This window comes from Dothidotthia symphoricarpi (assembly GCF_010015815.1).
Source record: "Dothidotthia symphoricarpi CBS 119687 unplaced genomic scaffold P153scaffold_14, whole genome shotgun sequence".
Classification (NCBI taxonomy): Eukaryota; Fungi; Ascomycota; class Dothideomycetes; order Pleosporales; family Dothidotthiaceae; genus Dothidotthia; species Dothidotthia symphoricarpi.
In genome coordinates this window covers 1,046,846-1,066,242 of record NW_022985021.1, presented here as the reverse complement: position 1 = coordinate 1,066,242, position 19,397 = coordinate 1,046,846, and the positions used below count along the sequence as shown (strand labels likewise).

General features: G+C 34.0%; 2 protein-coding genes across 2 annotated transcripts; one reads left to right on the top strand and one right to left on the bottom strand.

Annotated features, from left to right (window-relative positions):
* Positions 1-921: 921 nt before the first annotated feature.
* P153DRAFT_387553 (TMS membrane protein/tumor differentially expressed protein) lies at positions 922-2,530 on the bottom strand (the record flags this gene model as incomplete). Its single annotated transcript, XM_033670660.1, has 4 exons — positions 922-1,662; positions 1,709-2,297; positions 2,351-2,433; positions 2,480-2,530. 4 exons carry the CDS (start codon positions 2,528-2,530, stop codon positions 922-924), a joined length of 1,464 nt encoding a protein of 487 aa, XP_033522214.1.
* A 121-nt stretch (positions 2,531-2,651) lies between these two features.
* On the top strand, positions 2,652-4,892 carry P153DRAFT_344220 (MFS general substrate transporter). The gene is made up of 7 exons (XM_033666043.1): positions 2,652-2,993; positions 3,039-3,110; positions 3,160-3,292; positions 3,340-3,444; positions 3,492-3,812; positions 3,873-4,083; positions 4,134-4,892. The coding sequence occupies exons 1-7, from the start codon at positions 2,904-2,906 to the stop codon at positions 4,753-4,755; spliced, it is 1,554 nt and encodes a 517-aa protein (XP_033522213.1). The 5' UTR covers positions 2,652-2,903; the 3' UTR covers positions 4,756-4,892.
* The last annotated feature ends 14,505 nt before the right edge of the window (positions 4,893-19,397 follow it).

The following is a 19,397-nucleotide window of genomic DNA, read 5'->3' as shown; positions in this document are numbered from 1 at the left end:
GAGGCTGTTGTGTATGAAACCCCCTCCTCGCGATGTTGGGCCGAAGAAACCCCCTTCTCGCGATGTTGGGCCGAAGAAACGAGGCCGTCCGCCCGGCTCAGTCAACGAACCCCGTATCGTAAAGACGAGGCGCGGCCGTCCTCCAGGGGCTCTGAACAAAATCCCCGCTCGTGGGAGAAAACGAGCCACAAAGACCGATGTTGTTGATAAGGTTGACTCAGGCTGAAGATGGAGACGTAGTTCCCATCCACCATCTACATTCATGCTCATTCCCACGCAAGGCTAGATATCGACCACGACTTCACCGTCGTCTACTACGCCCCATCGCCATCGCAAAACGGCAAAGCTAGCATGCGCAGAACTGACCTCCCGCTATCAACCCCATCCCTAAACAACAACTGACCAACATCCACCCTGCAACCATGTCCCAAGCCTAGGACCATGGCCACACACTTGCCTCCCGCTATGCTGCTCACTATCTCGCCTACCACTCAGACAATCCCGCCTTTGCTCTAGTCCCGCAGTATGCATAGCCGCGCCAGAGCAGCTTGTGGGAGAAACCTGCCACTAGGAACGAGTGAGTTCACGCATATCATGCGGGGATAGTGCGTATGTCAAAAGGGAAAATGTTGCGGGGGAACCATCAACGTGGGGAACTGGTGGAGTGGAGGGGAGGTGCGAGATCAGACCCGCCCGTCACGAACTTGTCAATGCATATCCCGACACATTCAACAACATGCACAGTACATGTGTACAAACGTTGCGAAAGAAAAGTCCAGTAGTAACATGCCATCTCCATACATACATACACACACAAATTCATACAAGAATACACACAGCACCGCATAAGCCCAAAGTGACGAAAAAAAACATTCAGTAATACACCTCCCTTACACACCCTCCATTCACTGTCATCCCTCCCTAATAATCAAACCGATCGGGCAGGACAAGCGGCGCAACAAGACTCCACCCATAAATCGCATAGCAGACCCACGCGCTGATAATCTTCGCCCAACTCGCCCAATACGTGCGACCGACAGGGACAAAGTCATTCTGCACCGTCTCGTCAAAGTTGCTCGTAAGCAGGGTAGCGACCCAAGTCGTGCTGAGGAAGAAGATGATGTGGAAGAGCGTGTAGTTGTACTGTGTTGCGTTTCGTTCGTCGTCGCGTGGGGCTTTGGAGGAGGGGGAATCGTCGTCTTCGTCGTCGGAGTCTGAGTCGTCGAGGGCGGAGGCGGGGAGGGAGCCGGATTCGACGGCGGCGCGGAGGGCGGCTTGGCGCATTTCGCGGCGGGATTCGGGTTGTTGGGAGACGAGGCCGTGCTCGTAGTCGTCGGTGCTGACTTGGGCGTAGCCGTTGCCGTAGGAGTTGCCCTGGGCGCCGAGCGCGAAGCCGTAGGTTGCGGCGCGGGTCGTGGTGTAGGCGACGGTGATGAAGGTGACGATTGCGCCGATGATGATGGTGGCTTTGCGGGTGCCGCGGGCGCGGATGAGGGGGTTGCATTGGTGGTCGTCGGGTTCCATGCCTACAGCTGAGAGGGTCAGGTAGGTGCAGTAGATGGCGACGATGGCGGATTGGGCGAGACCGGCGCGGGGGTTGACGCTCTGGACGGCTGGGTGGATGGAGATGACTGATGTCACGAGCAGGAACATGAGGTTGATCTAGAAATGTTAGCAAGGTTCACAGCGCATAGTTTGAGTTACCAACCGTGATGGCTGCCTGGTTCATGCCGCACCCGCTCTTGGCAAAGTAGATGTACATGACGACGGTCATGGCGATGGAAGCCAGGTACATGGACAGGGCAGAACCGACAAGCAGTCCAGTCCAGACGCGCGACTCGGACGTCTCGATCTTCTCCTGGCAGTATTCGGCCCAATTATGCGCCAAGTCAACCAGCAAAATGAGTCCAATTAGCAGGAAGAGGCAGGCGCCGATCATGGCGATGTACTGGCCCCAGACGAGGAAGAACGAGTTGGGGATGAAGAAGGTGAGGACGATCATCAGGATCCAGCCCAAGACCTTTGGCGCCCAGAAGCCGTTCTGGATAGGCGCGCGCCCGTCCTTGGAAGACCGCACGCCGATGAGCATGAGGGCCATGATGACGTGGAAGAAGCCGAGGGCGAAGTTTATGCGCTGCACAGCGACGTATCCGTAGCACAGTTCGCCATGGCACTTGATGTCGACGTAGTCCAGGGTCAGGTGGGCGAGCTTCTTCATGGCCCAGTCGGTGAGCATGATCCATGAGATGATCGAGTTGACGAGAAGGAGGAGCGCGTAGGCGATACGGGTGGCGATGCTTCGAGGCCGTCAGTATGTGCTGCATGCGACTGTCGCTTTACAGAGCCGTACCTGTTGCCGCATTTCCCTCCACACGAGCCCAGAACGGCGCTGCATGTTGCTGCTCCACAGCAGGAGGCGGCCATGCTCCATACCTGGTCCGTGTCAGCGCGCGCATCCCCATATAACAGATACACATACCGTGCCCATGGCGGGCATGGCCAGGAAGGGGATGGACAGTAATGCGCCCATGTTGGTGGTGTGGTGTAGGGGTGTGGTGTGGTTCAAAGAAGGCGGAGGCGGAGGCGTCGAACTTCACGCGCTGTGACGATGTCGCGGATCCTGCCGCCTTGGCCACCTTATCTCCGACCACATGTCACTCAACGTCGCACTTTCACTCGCTCACTTGGACTCGGTTCAGACAATCTTTTGACCTTGGATCGCTCTTTCGCTTCTCTTCTTGCTTCTTTTCGTCTGATACGTTTCGCGCTGGCCCAGACGTCCATTCATCCTCTCAATCAACCTCCCTCGGCTTCAGAACTACCGCAATCGCTTTCGTCTTGTATACGCGTTATCTTGCATGCATGATTTCGTAACACCCAAAACACCACCCTGATAGACCACAATGGTCGCGGAAGAAATTGTCCTCCACAAGAAGACGCGTATTGTGTCCGTCGTCGCCGCGACTATCATTGCGCTCGCCTGCGGGACGAATGTGTGTTTCAAGTCCAGATTGTATGACGAATACTAACATCTCCAGTACGCATACGGAGCATGGGCACCGCAGTTCGCCGATAAGCTCCAGCTGTCCGCGACGGAAAGCAATGTTGTTGTACGATCGACCCTCTACCCTCGCATAAACACCTTCTCATCGTCAACAGGGCACAGCAGCGAACTTGGGCATGTATGCCGCAGGTATCCCTGTAGGCTTCATTACGGATAAGAAGAGTCCACGTTTGTCGACTCTCATAGGCGCGTTTGCGCTGCTAGGCGGCTACTATCCCATCAAATTGGGTATGCTTCATGAAATGATTGTAGAAACCAGCACTGACTTCTGTCAGCATACGATGGGGGTCCTGGATATATGAACTTGTCGATGATATCCTTCTGTTCTTTTATGAGCGGTGTGGGAAGTTGTGCTGCGTTCCAGGGCGCTTTGAAAACAGGTAATTCCAAGTCTTCACTATCTCACTGTCTATACTGATACTGTCAGCAACCCTCAACTGGCCAACACACCGCGGCACGGCAACAGCCTTTCCTCTGGCAGCATTCGGACTCAGCGCATTCTTCTTCACACTTGTATCAGGCGTAGCGTTTCCCGGTGATACTTCTGGCATGCTTCTCATGCTTTCTCTAGCAACTTCGCTTCTCGTCGTAATCTCCATACCCTTCCTTATTGTCGTAGACCGCCAGAGCACCACCTATTCAGCCCTCCCAACCACCGAGCGTCCTCGACGGGACTCCAATGTCCTCCACCGCACAAAATCTGGAGGAAGCAAACACAGCACGCGTGTTCTTCCAACCCAAGAAATCAGTACGTCTCATGTTTCCTTACTACCCCTGCATACCCTTGTCAGCTGCCAACTACTTCCAGCAGACGACGAAGAACAAGGTCGTGCCTCTGATGAATGCTCCTCCCTTCTCTCCGGGCCCGGAGATGTCGACGACGACGACGCCACATGTAAGAAGTCCGCTCACTCACATCGTCCAGATATAACGGGACTGGCGCTGCTCTACAAGCCCGAGTTCTGGCAGCTATGGGTCCTGATGGCGCTGCTCACCGGTGTGGGTTTGATGACTATAAAGTGCGTTTACCCACCCACCAACAACCTACCAAAGACACTAACGAGCACAGTAACATCGGCCACGACGTCCAAGCCCTCTGGAACTACTGGGACAAATCCGCAACCCCAGACTTCGTCGCCCACCGCCAACTCTGGCACGTCTCCATCCTCTCCATCTGCTCCTTCTTCGGCCGTCTCTTCTCCGGCATCGGCTCAGACATCATCGTCAAGCGCCTCGGCCACTCGCGCTTCTGGTGCGCCGCCATCTCCGCCACCGTCTTCGCCCTCGCCCAACTATGCGCCATCCGTATCGCAGACCCGCACTTCCTATGGGCCGTCTCCGGTCTATCGGGCTTCGCGTACGGCGCGCTATTCGGCGTCCTGCCCGCCCTCGTCGTCGACGCGTTCGGCCCCGACGGCTTCTCAGTGAACTGGGGCTTCATGACGCTCGCGCCTGTTATCAGCGGGAACGTGTTCAATCTTTTCTACGGCGCGGCGTTTGACGCGCATTCGGTTGTTGGGCGGGATGGGATGCGGAATTGTGAGGTGGGGATTGAGTGCTATCGTACGGCGTATTATGTTACGCTTGTGTCTAGTTTGTTGGGCGTATTGGCGTGCTTTTGGGGGATTTGGGGCGAGCATGCTAGGAAGAGGAGGGAGGTGGAGGAGTATGAGAGGCATAGGGATGCTTGATTTGTTTTCTATTGGGGAGGTTTGCTGGGTTGGATATAGAAGGGCGATAAATCTAGACTAGGGTTTGGCGTGTGTTTTCGTATACCCTCGCGCTACATACATTAGAACTAGGTATTTGCAATTTAGTATATATACACCTTAGCTAAACTAGATCACAACCTCCTACTAGAGTATCAGTGAAAACCCGGTTATCTGAATATATTTACCGTTTAGCTATAGGCCTGTTCTTAATATGTAACTGCCTTTCACTCGTGCCCTGGTAAGTTGGTCGATTAGTTGGTTGCTCCTTTATGAGATGTTGGTCACGAGACTACGCGTTGGCCCGAAACAACGTGCTAGACTTTCAGCCACAGCGCTAACCTCGCTCCAAATGTGCCTTGGGGATATTGTGAGGCTGCTAGGCGTGATTGTAAAGATATTCACAACCCATGAATTTAAGACCCGGAACTGAAGTTGTTGTCTTAACAAGCAAAGTCCCCACTAGAGCATGTTACAGACTAGATAGGCACGTGATCTAAGGTATAGATGGTATAAGCTAAGGAGCTATCTAGTGCTCCAGCTAAGATTATAAGAATCCTAGATAACTAACATACACAGACTATAATATTGCCTAGGGCTTATCCTAACCTATCTATAATTATTAGGCTATAAGCTATTGCCTTAGTTTCTTTAGGAAAAATAAAGGAAAAATTAAAACGCTAGCTATCTGTTCCTTTAAGAGCAAGATTTATATATCCTAATTACTCTCTCTAGTTCTACTTCTATCTCTTAGTTCTAAACCTATCTATAAATTAAGAAGGCATATTATCTAGCAGTAATATTACTAATATTAGGGCAATTATTTCTAGTAGTATTGTATATAATAGCCTTATACTATTTTACAGTAGGTAAGAGGTAAGGCTTATCTAAGGCTTATTTAGAGCGTATAGTAAAATAATATATTAGTCTTTAATATACTTAAGAAAGATGTAGATAACCTTATATTATTTTATAGTAGAAAAGAGGTAAAGCTTATCTAGGGCTCTTTTAGGGCGTATAGTAAATAATATATTAGTCTTTAATATACTTAAGAAAGATATAGTTCCTATAAGGATAATTTACTAAAAGTAGTAAAACTAGAAAAGTAAGGTATTAGCCTATACTAATATACGCTAAAAAATACGCTTCTTATAAAGGCTAGAGTACTATAAAAGATAGATATATTTATTAGAAATAAAGAAAGTAAAGTAAATATAGTTATAATATATCTTTACTCTAATATAAGTATAGAGTTATTCTAGAATAAATATTATATTAAAATAAGGTAATTACTATAAAGTTACGTCTTTAGTTAACGTAGGTAATTACAGTATTTAGTATAGAGTTTTATATTATAGTTCTATTATCTTTCTTCTTACTTTGTTAACGTAGCAGTTCTCTAGCTTTAGGGTTTACTAAGGTCTAGGATTATTTACTTATTAAGTATAGGAGGTTTAGGGTTATCTAGTTTATTATTTCCCTAAAGTAAAAATATATATTAAGAGAGTTAGTTTCTAAGAACCCTTAAGTAATATATCCTAGCTCCTAAAGTAGTACAAGATTACTAGTTATAATTAAGTCTTTTATATCTTTACTATTATTATCTACTATAGAGTTAGTAAGGCTGTTAGTAATTACCTAGCTTTTAGTATCTTTCTTAGTATTACTAATTAAGCTGTCTCCTTCTTCTATAGCTAGGTTAAAAGACTCTAGTTAATATTTAAGCTTATTCTTTACTTAGGAGTATTTAGAAGGTAGAGCTAGGTTAGTATTATTATTTATACTAGTATTTATAGATTTTTACTTCTAATAAGGCGCTTTCTTTTTAGTACTCTTCTTATTAGTTTTAATAAGAAGTTACTTAACTATTACCTTTACTACTATAACTATTAGGTTAGTAAACTTTCTAGCCTTTATCTTTAAGTTAGCAATTTCCTTAAACTTTATACCTAGGATAAGATTATTTAAAATAGTGTCTAGGCTAATATAGATAATATCTTTAAAGTTAATAATTTACTAAGATCTATCCTTATCCTTTACCTTAGAGATATAAGTATCTGCTACCTAAATAAATTAGCCCTTAGTATTAATTTTAATATTATTAGATATATAGCAAAGAATTATCTTCTTTAGAAGGCTAAAATTCTATATAATATTATTATATTTAATCTTTTTTTTATAGGTCTTAGTCCTGCTAGTATTACAGAGGAGGTATAATATAAAAGTAAAGTAGAGATAGGTAATAAAGCCTACTCCCTATCTATATATATATATAGACTTATATTACTAGAAAGAGGCTATAGAGTTATACTTAGAGCTAGTAGATATAGTTACTAAGACTAAAACTATATAGTTACTTCTAATAGTTTTTAATCCTCTAGTCTACTTACTACTTACCTTAGCGTAATAAAGTACGTAGGAAATATTAGTATATTTACTTAGGCTAGAGTACTTATTCTTTATCTTCTTAGATATAGGTAGGTCCTCCTAGGTTATAGTAGTCTTCTTAGTAATTACCCTTACTAAGGTACTAGTATTACCTATAGAGGTAAATAGTATAATAAACTTTATTAAGGGACTAGTAAGTTTACTTCCTAAGAGTTCTAGGTATAGTTTCTTTATAGAATATTTTAATTATTAGGCTATAGGTTTATAGTCCTCTAGAATTACTATAGTAGATATACTAAAAGAACTTAGAAATTAATTATTATAGCTAAGTAGTTTAGTATTATAATATTTATATTACTTACTCCTTATAATTACCTTAGTAATTAGAAAGGCCTCTTTATAGTTTTAAGACTATACTAAGACGTTCTAGGGTTAAAAGTTATATTATATAACATTTATTCTAGCGTTATTACTTAGATTATAAATAGCTTACTAAAGGTTTATTATATATACTTTAACTAATTCTATAAATACTATAATATACTATAGTTTTTACAGTAACTTATCTTTCTTATTATATTATTCTTAGTTAAAGGTCTCTGTATTATTTATAAAAATATTTTCTAAGACCTATCTTAAAGTACCTACTATATCCTATAAGTACTATAGGTAAGGTTCTAAAGCGTTCCTATTAATTAAGTTCTTAGGACAGGTTTCCTCTATTAAAGGTTTTAGTACAATCTCCTTTATAGACTTATATACCTTTAAGGTACTAGAGGCTTAGAGTAACACTAGAGTATTAGAGTAGTTTAATATTATTAATAAGCTATTAGATTTAGAAAGTTATAGTTACGTTTTAAGGCTATAGTAGCGTAGTATAGGCTTTAATAATAAGCTTACTATAATCTTAGGTCTATTTATAATCTAATTATTAAGAAGGTAAGGTATAAGAGTAATAGATAAAAACTATAGTAGGTAGCTTAAATATATATATTAATTCTAGATTATAGGTAAGAGAGTAAGTAATAGTTAACAAAATAGGTAAGAGAGCTAAGGCTTAGATACTATACTAGTAGGCCTAGCTTCTATCTATTATTAGCTATTATTCTCTTACTTAAAACAAAGTATTACTAGAAAGTAACTATTATTATAATATTTAGTGTTATAGTAGTAAGTATAATTATATTACCTACTATCTGTATAGTACTAAAATAGTATATAATCTAAAGTACTAAGATTATTACTTAGTTACCTAGAGTATTAGTGCCTAAAAATCTAAAAGTTAAGAATATATTTATTTATAAGCTAAGGGAGGTTCCCCTTCTATAATTTCTTCTTAGTAGTATAAGTTAGGGTACGTCTAAGGTATAAATATATTAATATCTTTATATATATTTAATAACTAAATATAAATATCTCCTAAGTTACCTATATATATAGGAGGTTAGTCTTTAGAAGGCTGTCTAGCCTTCTAGGATAGTATAGGCCTCCTTATAGATTTCCTTAGTAGGAGATCTATTAGATTTAATATATAATTCTAATATTCTCCTATAGCCTTATCTATAGACTTACTATTCCTTAGTATAAGTAATATTATATTCTAGTAATACTCTAGTAGTTATTTAGTGCTCTGTTAGGAGATAAAGTCTAAATTAGAGTTATTATTAGCCTAGTTAGCAATTATATCTAGCTAATTAGAAATAATAGGTAGTTATATTTTATTATAATTGTGTTATTTTAGGCAAGGACCCTACGTACGTCTATCTACTACCTATATTCTAGTAAGGTAGAAGCAGATCCTCTACTAGAGGCATAGATCCTAGATTATAAGTAGATATATATTATTAAACTTATCTCTTATTTCTTTTATAGATTATATATTAATAGCTATAACCTATTTATTATATAAGTAGGGTTTATTCTACTATTTAATAAAGTAATTAACTACGCTAGTATCTTAATTAATACAGCGTTTAATAATATAGTTAAAGGCTTAGAAATATAGTAGTTTACCCTTACTAAGAACCTTAAATTATTATAGTAGAAAATTATAGCTATATAGGTTAGTGCCTTATAGCATAGGTTTAAGTTAGTAGACTATAATAACGTTATATATTCTTATCCTAGCAGGGACCTTAATATAGTATACGTTCCTTTTAATTTTTTCTAAGATTATTACTAGGCCCTCTTACTAGTAACTTAGCTTCTTATTTAGGTAGCCCTCTAATTTATAGCTATTATAGAGTTAAAGAAGTGCTTAATTACTAGGCTTAAATTAGACTAGGAGCTTATATTTTACTTTATAGAACTTTATACAAAGCTTTACAAAAGCTACTACTTCCTTAACCTAGTCCTAAATCTAGAGGTAGAGTAATATATATTCTTTATAAGTAAGGTTATTATATTCTTAAAGTAAGTTAAGACTGTAGTATAGGATAAAACTATATATATACTTAAATAGAGCTACGCTAGTAGAAGTATTAGCGCTGTAATTAAGTATAAATTAGATATATAGTAATATATTAGTCTAGTCTATATCTAGATATTTAGTAATAAAGAAACGTAGAGCTATTTTAACTATTTAATTTATTTATTTACTTTAGCTATCTGCTTCTAGATACTAGGCTGCAGTACTAAAAAATATTTCTCTAAACACTTTAGTTATTACTGTAAAAACCCCTTACAAAAAATACTTATCCTAGTCTAAAATTAGTCCTTACTAAAGTCTCTATCCTTACGTAAAATAGCCTTATACTAGAGCACTCCCCTATTCTTATCTACTCTAATTATATCTCCCTAGTTCTATATAGATTATCTTAGAAATATAATACGTCTCTATTATAAAAGTATTTATTCCTGTCCTTATCTTAGGTATACCTATAACAATATTAATATAAATTATCTTAAAAGGTTACTCTAGATAGTTAACTAGTTATAAGTCTTTATATTAGTAATACTAGCAGGTTTAGCTAAGGAGATAGGCTAGGTAATATAAGATATACTTATATAAAGTTTAGGTAAAGTAGTAAATATAAAATAAAGCTTTAATATATTTATAGGCTCTGTAAAAACCTTAGTAGTACGTATTATTATAAGCTTATTAAAAGATCTAAGTAGTAAAGGCCTTAGGGACGTAAAGGCGCTTCTATCTATTATTCTAGTTATAGTAGTATAAGTAGCTATCCTTTAAAGAGAAATAAAGGCTAGCTATTAAGTAATACTGTAGTCTTAGTAATAATAGAAAGGTAGTAACTAAGCTTATATTATCTCCTTCTCTAGCTAGTTCCTTCTTAGTTATTAGCCTATACTTATTATTATCTTATATTCTAGAAACTACCTCTAGGACACGTTTCTAGATAGAGTCTTCTATATATATAAGCTTAAGCTAGTCCTTAAATAGCTAGGATATCTTAATAAGTATAGCGTAAAATATATATAGTAAGTTATTAAGAGTATTACCTAAGACGTTATTCTCTAGAAGCTTAGTATTATCTAGATAACTAAGGGCGTTAGGGACTAGATAGTAACAGCTAGAACAGTATCTAACATCTAGATTTAGGAATTATTAGATATATATTAAGGCGTTTACTAGTTAGAGATTTAATTTTACTAATAACTCTATCTCTATAAGGTACTTCTACTAAGTAATTACTATAACAGTAAAGTAATCTATAAATACGTAAGTCTTAGGAGTTCCTTTAAAGATATACTAGACTTTTTAAATTACTTAGGCTACCCCTACTATCTCTAATTCTATTAGAGCATATTATTACTTAGCTAATATAAGGTTCTTACTAAGAAAGAGAATTAGTTTAATTAATACTGCTTTAAAATCTTTTACCTACTTAAGCTACGCTATAGGATTTATCTTATTATTAACTAGCCTATCTAAAACGTTTAAATCTTCTATTTTAGGGGTTAGGTTGCTCTTAATATAGTATAGTATAGTGCCTATTCTAAAAGCGCGTAAGCTGTCTACGTCTAGATACATTATATATCTAGGATTAGAGTAGAAAGTTTTAATTAAAGTTTCCTAAAGGAATTAGATATTATTAAACATATTATACAGAGGTCCTGTCTTTAGAATAGTAATATTCTTTACCTTTTACTTTTGCCTAAAGCTCTTTTTCTCCTTTATAAATTATAACAGCTCTGTCTTAAGCTCCTTAAGTAGGTAAGAAAGTTAGGTAAGGTAAGAAGTCTTATTCTAAAGAAAACTAACTGCGCTAATATATATTTCTAGGTCTACAGCTATATTTAGGAACCTTAGGTTATATAGTACTACTATCTATTTCTGTGTTAAACTAAGGCTAAAAGTATTAACTTATTATCTTAGTAGTTTTACTATTAGATATACAATATAAGCTTTTACTAGGGTAAGGCTAAAATTATACTTATTAAGTTATTTAAGAAATATTTCTAGATATGTTAGGTACTCCTCCTAAGTATTACTAAAAATAACAAAGTTATTAACGTATACTTAGGTAAAAGAAAGATTCTTAAGGATAAGGTCTCTCTACCTCTATATATATTGCACTAAATTCTAATAACCTATTCTAGTAATATTTAAGATTTCCTATCCCTAATAGGAGTTAATAGTATAGGTAAATTAGTCTTCTAGTTATACTAAGAATTAGTAGAAGTAAGAGAGCCTATCTATAACTATATAGTATTTCGCCCTAGATATTAAGATTAAGAGGTTCTTTTAGTTAGTAAGTAGATAGCTATCCTTTATAATCTAATTATTTAGCTTATGTATATTAATTACAGGGCAGCCCTTCTATTAAATAACTCTCTAGTTATTAAGGTACGTCTTCTATATAATAAATACTAGTGTACTAAAAGGTATATATTAAGTTAACTAGGTTATTTTTCTATTACTATAGAGTTAATTAAAAACCTTATTAATATACTACTTATCCTAGAAGCTTAGAGGATAAACTTTAGTAGAGAACTTATTAGACTACTAACTATCTTTTAGCAGTATTTATATCTATTAGTCTAGAGAAATATTAATAATACCTTATTAATCTGTATAGAGGTTAGGAAATCTTATAATAATCTTTATAAGGGTCTTAATCTGCTAGAAGGTTCTATAGTAAGTTACCCTATTTACTAATTTATATTCTAATACTATAAAGCAATATAGATCTAGAAGGGCTACTAGACTATATTCTACTAGGTCTACCTAGTATATTCTATTAATATCTATAGGTATAGTGTGTTCTAGCAGCGTTCTTTAGTAAATATAAACTACTGTATCTATATTATTTTATACTAGAATGTATATTATATCCTAGCATATTAAGCTATAGTAGATAGATGCCCTATATAGTAGTACTTATTTAGCCTTAAGTAGGTAGTCTTAATTTTTATAGAGACACTTCCTGTTTATAATATATATTAGGACTTATACTACTAAGTAGGCTAGAACTACTATATATATCTTTATAGTTAACTTACGTTTCTTTATAGCGTTAGGATGCTTTAGCTAGTAAGTAATTAAAGTAGCTGTGTTTTTATAGTATAGCTATACTATATATTTACATTTTAAGTTAATTACTACAGCTTATAGTATAAGCATATTAATTCCTAAGAGAATATTTAGTACTAAGTAGTCTAGAATAAATACGTAAATATGCTAGAGTATAAAGACCTATTCTCTAGAAGGTAATTAGGATAGTATATATAAGGTAATATAAGCTACCTCTACTAAAGTAACTCTATTCTTTCTAATACCTATAGTAGTAATAGGTTTCTTAAGGAGAGCCTAGACTACGTCTAGAAAGTATTTTTACATAAATACTTAGTTAGCTAGGGTATATATAGTCCCTGTATCTAGAGTAACTTTAAGAACTTCTTTAGTGCGTAATACCTTAACTTATATCTTAATATAATACTAGTTATAGATTCTCTTAAGCCTGTCTAGTAGAATAGGTATAGTTAACTTAATATATTATAAATCTAATTAATCTAGAACTATAGGCAAGGTTAATATAGTGTTAGTGTCTTATTTATACTGTTTTACTATTGTTTTACTAAGAGACGCTTAATAGTAACTAGAGGGAAGTAACAGAGTACTATTATATTATTATAAGTAAGAGTAAAGCTTATTTCCTAATATAAAAATTTATAAGCAGCATTTATAAGTTCTTAATATACCTTCTAACTAGTGTAAGTTAATATTAATGTATATAGCTAATATATAGTTTATATTACCTAGATCTAAAGTAGCTATATAGTCTGTTATTAGGGCAGAAACAAGACCTATATTATAGTCTAAGACTTTGCCTATGTCCTAGGTTCTTAGCGCCTAAGTATTAGGGTAGAAATTATTAGAATTATCCTCTTAACCCTAGTAATCTTCTATAGTATATTATTTCTAATTATCTTAACTATTGTTACTCTAAACTAATAGCAAGGAACTAAATAGGCTTATAGAGAGCTAAAAATTATTATTTTCTCTAGTAGTAAAGTCTATAGTATTATCTATATTAGCTGTATCTATATAGTAGTTAGCGTTATAGGTTCTCTAGGGTTTATTATATAGTCTACAGTAGCTATTTTAATTATTATTATAATTACGCTCTAGTAGATTACCTTCCTAGTTACAGTAGAAAGGCTATTCTAGGGTACTTAGGTTTACGTTCTAGCTCCTTAAAACGTAACTATTTAGGTAGTTAACTTACTACGCATATATATTATTAGATAGAGAAGAGGCTTTTAAGGTATATTCTAATACTTAATTAAAGTTTTAGTTACCTTAGCTTAAGTACTAGTTTTAGGCAACTAGGTTATCCTTTACTAAGGCGCTTAAACTATAGTATAGCCTTACCTTACTTAATTATTAGAAGTAGTACTTACTAGTAGAGTGTTTAGCTTTAAGTCTTTCTTATAGAATTAGGAACTTTTCTTTAAGAGTATAAATAAAATTACTTAAAGAAACCTCTTAAGTAGGTATAAAGATATAGTACTAAAAGTATAAGTCTATTAGGTTCTATACTTATACAGTATACTAGTGTTATTCTATTTCTAACTTAGTATCTTAATAAAGGCGTATAATACTTATATACTATTCTAATAGGAAATAGTTTTAGAGTAAATCTTCTAGTATATAGTATTCTGCAGTAAGAAGTTTTAAAGCTACTACTAGGAGGTAGTAGTACTTTACTATTAGCTTTTTACGCTAAGTTCTAATTCCTTTACTATAGATAACCTCTATCCTTGCTTTAAAGCTTAGTTTAGATTAAAACTAGAAAGTAGCTATACCTTAAAAATATAAATAAAGATTATTTTAAATTAAATATTTAGTTATTATATATATAAGAATAGCCTATTTAGCTGCGTCTAAAAAGTCCTGTATATTATAGTAATATATTCTATTACTAATCTTAAAAGTGTCTTTAGGGTAATTAGATTAGGATGTATCTAGGTTAAAGAAACTAATAAGTTCTAGAGTAAATTTTATATTACTACCTATTACTTTAATATAATTATTCTCCTTAGCTATATATATATCTTAAGGTAAGAGAAAGTAGTTTTATAAGGCTTAATTATATAAGGCTAGGTAGGTATTATTAGCGCTATAATATTATTAATAGGGCTAGGGTTCTAAGTAATTAGGCTCTACTATTTACTAGTAGTAGTAGGAATCTAGTTCTAGGTCTTCGCAAAAATAGTTCTAATTATAAGGGTATATATATTCTTTATAACTTAAGTAAATCTATACATTAGTTAGATTATATAGTAGCTAGGTAGTAGCTCTATTTCTGTTTACCCTAGATATAAATACTTCTGCTAAGTTTAGGTCTTATATACTAGGCTAGTAGGCTAGCTTATATCTAGATAACGTAGGTATATAAGCTACGTATTATTAAAGGCTTTTATAAATTTCTACTTATATAGCTATAAATATACTAGTAAGCTATTACTTTTATACTCTTAAAAATACTATACCTTCTTTATTAAGTAGACTAGCCTAAGAATATATTTATTATAGAGACCTTATCCTTATTAAAGAGGTAGCTAGTTTATTAAAAAGCTATAGAGTCCTTTATTAGAAAAAAGGTATATAGAATTAGAACTTATTTATAAGAGGTAGCCTTATAGGTAGTATTCTATTAATGTGTCTAGGTAGAGTTAAAATCTATAGGCTATACTAAGGTAGGAGCTGTATATTACTACCTAAGTACAGCGTAGGGGATACCTAAGGTAATAGTGCTAGTAACACTATAGGTTAAGGTTAAGGCGCTAGTACGTCTTCCTAATTATTTCTATTTATTATTTATCTAAATAGGCCTATTTAGGATACCTATTTAAAACAAGACTAAGATAGTAGGATTAGGTTAGAGTTTATTAGCTCTTAGGCTAGGTAGAAATATTCCTATAGTTATACTAATCTTAAATAATACTCTTTATATATCTATAGGTTCTACACTATAGGTAAGCTATATAGTAGAGCTAGATTATTAATAGCTGTAAGTTTACGTAGGTAGTTCTATTATACTAAACTAGCTATTATTTTAACCTCTTAAGCTTATACTATATAGAGCTCTTAGGCAAGGTTAGGTTAGAGTATTTATTCTACCTAGAGTAGTATATTTTATAGCCTCTACTAGCGTCTATACGTAGCTAGTTATATAGGCACTTTCTAGTATATTAACTAGTTATTAGCTAGGCTATCCTAGCGTTACTCTAATAGAGTAATTAGAAGTAGCTAGTTAGTAGGTATAGAATTAAATAATAAGTTAGTATAGTCTTAGTAACTATATTATTACTAGTCTAGTATTAGGAATAGAAACAGAAGGCTTTCTAATTATAGCTACTTAGTAGTTACTAAGATAACCTATAGCTTAGGTTTAGGTAAATAAGTTATAGGCTTAGTTATAAAGGAGCTTAAGGATATTACTAATTAGGGTATACTAGCTTATAGTTCTAGCTATTAATATTATTATTCTAACTAAACAGAGTATACCTTACTATTAATTATATCCTAACTACTAAAGATAAACTCTATAGTAGCTACCTTTACTACTTATTATATATAATAGTATCCTTTAGTTATAATTATCTAAGTATAAGGGTAGCTAAGGATACTGTCTAGGTTAAACCTCTACTAACTAGAATATTATTAGGATACAGCCTAAGATTAAACTATAGTAGAGCTTTAATACAATATTCTAACTTCTTAGAAAGAAAACAGGACTTTATAGAAGGCTTAGATTACGCTAGTAAGCTAAAGAGCTTATAGTAGTATAAGGTCCCTATAGCCTTATATAGTGTTAGCGTAATATATAAAGTATTATACCTATTAGAGTAGCTTATTAGAGACTAGAGGTAGAGATAAGTTTATAGGCACTACTACTAGGTAAGTTAAGAGAGTGTTTCTGCTAGTAGTAACTAGAGTAAGTAGTATCTAATAAAGATAAGTATTAAGAAAGCTAGAGTACTAGTAAGTATTATTATAGTATATTATCTATAGAGAGACGTACTAGCTCTAGGATAAGTTACTTTATAGGCTTTAGTACTATAAATAGCTCTTACTTTCCTTTTCTAAATAGTAATATAATATTAATTATTTAGGAAAGTAGTTAGGTAATATAGGTAGTAGGTAGTAGAGAGTAAATAGTAACTTTAGTAGTGTATAAGCGCTAGGGGAAGCAGTAAAAACGCTTATATTTAGAAAGGGTATTTACCTATAACTAGTAAGTACCTCCTTAGAGGACTGTAATCCTGTAGTAGGAAAAAAATACTATAGTAATATACTATAAAAAGCTATAGCTTAACTGTAGTATAGTATAGAAAAGATTAAAGAGGAGTATAAACTAGTAGACTAATAGTAGCTCTTTAGTAGTTTCTTTACGCGTAATCTTATCCTGTGTTACTGCGTCTACTAGGGTCTCTAGTGTTCTAGTTCTACGTCCTTAGCTTTATAGATAATACTAGTAATAATAATAGAAGTCCTTTCTAGTCTTAACCTTCTTATTCTGTATTTAAATTAATATTAGTAAGGTATAGTTAGGTATTAGTATCTAAGGTATAAGTAGTCTTGTAGTAAGAGTAACGCATTAGGAACCTCTATCTACGTAGTATAGAATATACGCTTAAGTTTAGTACTTCTAGTAGAGGTATAGTAGTATCTAGTACTATAGTATTAACTAATTTATACTGTATAGTAGCAAGATAGCTTAGGGGCTAACGCTGTCTAGCAAAGCTAGGGCTAGAGCTTATAAGGCTAGAGAACTTTAAATTTATTAACTTATAAGTAAGCTACTATTATTATAAACTAGATAGGTATATAATCTAAGGTATAGATAGTATAAGCTAAGGAGCTATCTAGTGCTCTAGCTAAGATTATAAGGATCCTAGATAACTAACGTACACAGACTATAATAGAGTATATTACTACAGGCACTACAAAGTTTAGAGAATAGGGTATAGGCCCCCCAAGGCGTACCTACTGTTCTGCTAGTGCTGTACTATAGTTGTTAGATACTACTACTTCTAGGTTCCGTGCTACTGCAGGAGCCTGCTTACCGGTTTCCGTAAAGAGAGTGTATAAGGCTAAGCTAGCTAGCTACTCGGCGTAACCTAGGAATTTACTAAGCTACCTCAAAATTACTAGGAATATTAGCTCGTTATGTCTTTAGTAGTTTTCTTAACCTCCTTCTTATAAATTTTGGGCTTATACTCTAGAACTTTTATCTTTTATTAAAGCTGGCACTAAGGTACAAAATTGGGTAATTTACTCTATAGCTTTATTAGGTAAAAAATACAAAAGAAAGACTACGTTTTACACTGTAATACAGTTTAAAATATAAGGTAAATTTATATAAACTTAGTATAAAATAACTATAGTTTATTATTAAATAGGTAAGTAAATTTATACTTTATTTTATAATAAGTATATAAAGATATTTATAACTATTATATATTAGATTATACTATAAATAGTATATTTCTTAACTATTATAGCCTAGTAAGTATATTAGTAAAGGTATTTTTATACTACGTAAAGTCTTTATTATTAGGTAAGACTTTAAGTACTACTACTATTTTAAGCTTAATTAAGTAGTAACTTTTAATACTACTATTAATATTCTAAAATACTCTACTAGGTAGTTAAAAGATACTAAAGATCTAGTTAAAGCCTATATTTATTACTATTAGTGTTTTAATAATAGGTTATTTAACTTACTATATAAATAAATATACTTTTATTTAATAAAAAAGAAATATACTCTTTATAAAAAGCTTCTTTAATACTATTTAGACTCTTCTTTTAACCTATTACCTTTAGAGTTTATTACTAGTAAAGTAATTATAACTACTAAGATAAGTACTATTTTTATTATAGTTAAAGCTAAAGTAAAATAAGTATAATTACTAAGTTAAGTACTATTTTTATTATAGCTAAAGCTAAAAAAAGAGATATACTTTTTATAAGAAACTTCTTTATTACTATTTAACACTCTATTATAGTATACTTTCTAGAAAGTATAAAGTAGTAATAAAAGGTATTTATTTTATTAGTAAAGTTAATACTAATATATTTAACCTTTTTATTAGATAGATATATAAGAAGAAGCTATTAAAGAATATACTAATACCTTTCTTTTTAGTATATTATATTTCTATTAAATATTAGTTCTACTTTATAGTAGATATACTTCTAGCTTTTAGATAAAAAAATACTTTAATAGAAAAAGCTTTTTAAGTACTATTTAGACTTCTTTTAAGGTATACTATCTAGTAAGTTTAAAGAAATAGCTAATAGTATTATTTTTATTTACTAGGTTAATACTAATATATTTAATATTTTTATTAACTAGATAAAAAGATACTTTAATAGAAAAAGCTTTTTTAGTACTATTTAGACTTCTTTTAAGGTATACTATTTAGTAAGTTTAAATAAATAGCTAATAATATTATCTTTATTTACTAAGTTAATACTAATATATTTAATATCTTTATTAACTAGATATATAAGAAGAAGCTATTAGAATATATATAAGTACCTTCCCTATTTATAGATTATATTTTAGTTAAATACTATACCTATATTATAGTAGATATGCTTTTAGCTGTTAAATAAAAAGATACTTTAATAGAAAATATCTTTTAAGTTATATACTAAGCCTTACTTTATTTACTTATAGTAATCTACTTTTTTTAAAGCTTACTTATAAAGGATTCTATACCTTAGTTACTTATAGATAGTTAGTATATTAATAATA

Excerpts from the sequence above, each read along its gene's own strand:
- P153DRAFT_344220 (XM_033666043.1), top strand. The coding sequence starts at position 2,904 with ATGGTCGCGGAAGAAATTGTCCTCCACAAGAAGACGCGTATTGTGTCC. Across the intron at positions 3,293-3,339 it reads CTACTATCCCATCAAATTGG|CATACGATGGGGGTCCTGGA; the intron begins GTATGCTTCATG and ends GACTTCTGTCAG. Across the intron at positions 3,813-3,872 it reads TCTTCCAACCCAAGAAATCA|CAGACGACGAAGAACAAGGT; the intron begins GTACGTCTCATG and ends AACTACTTCCAG.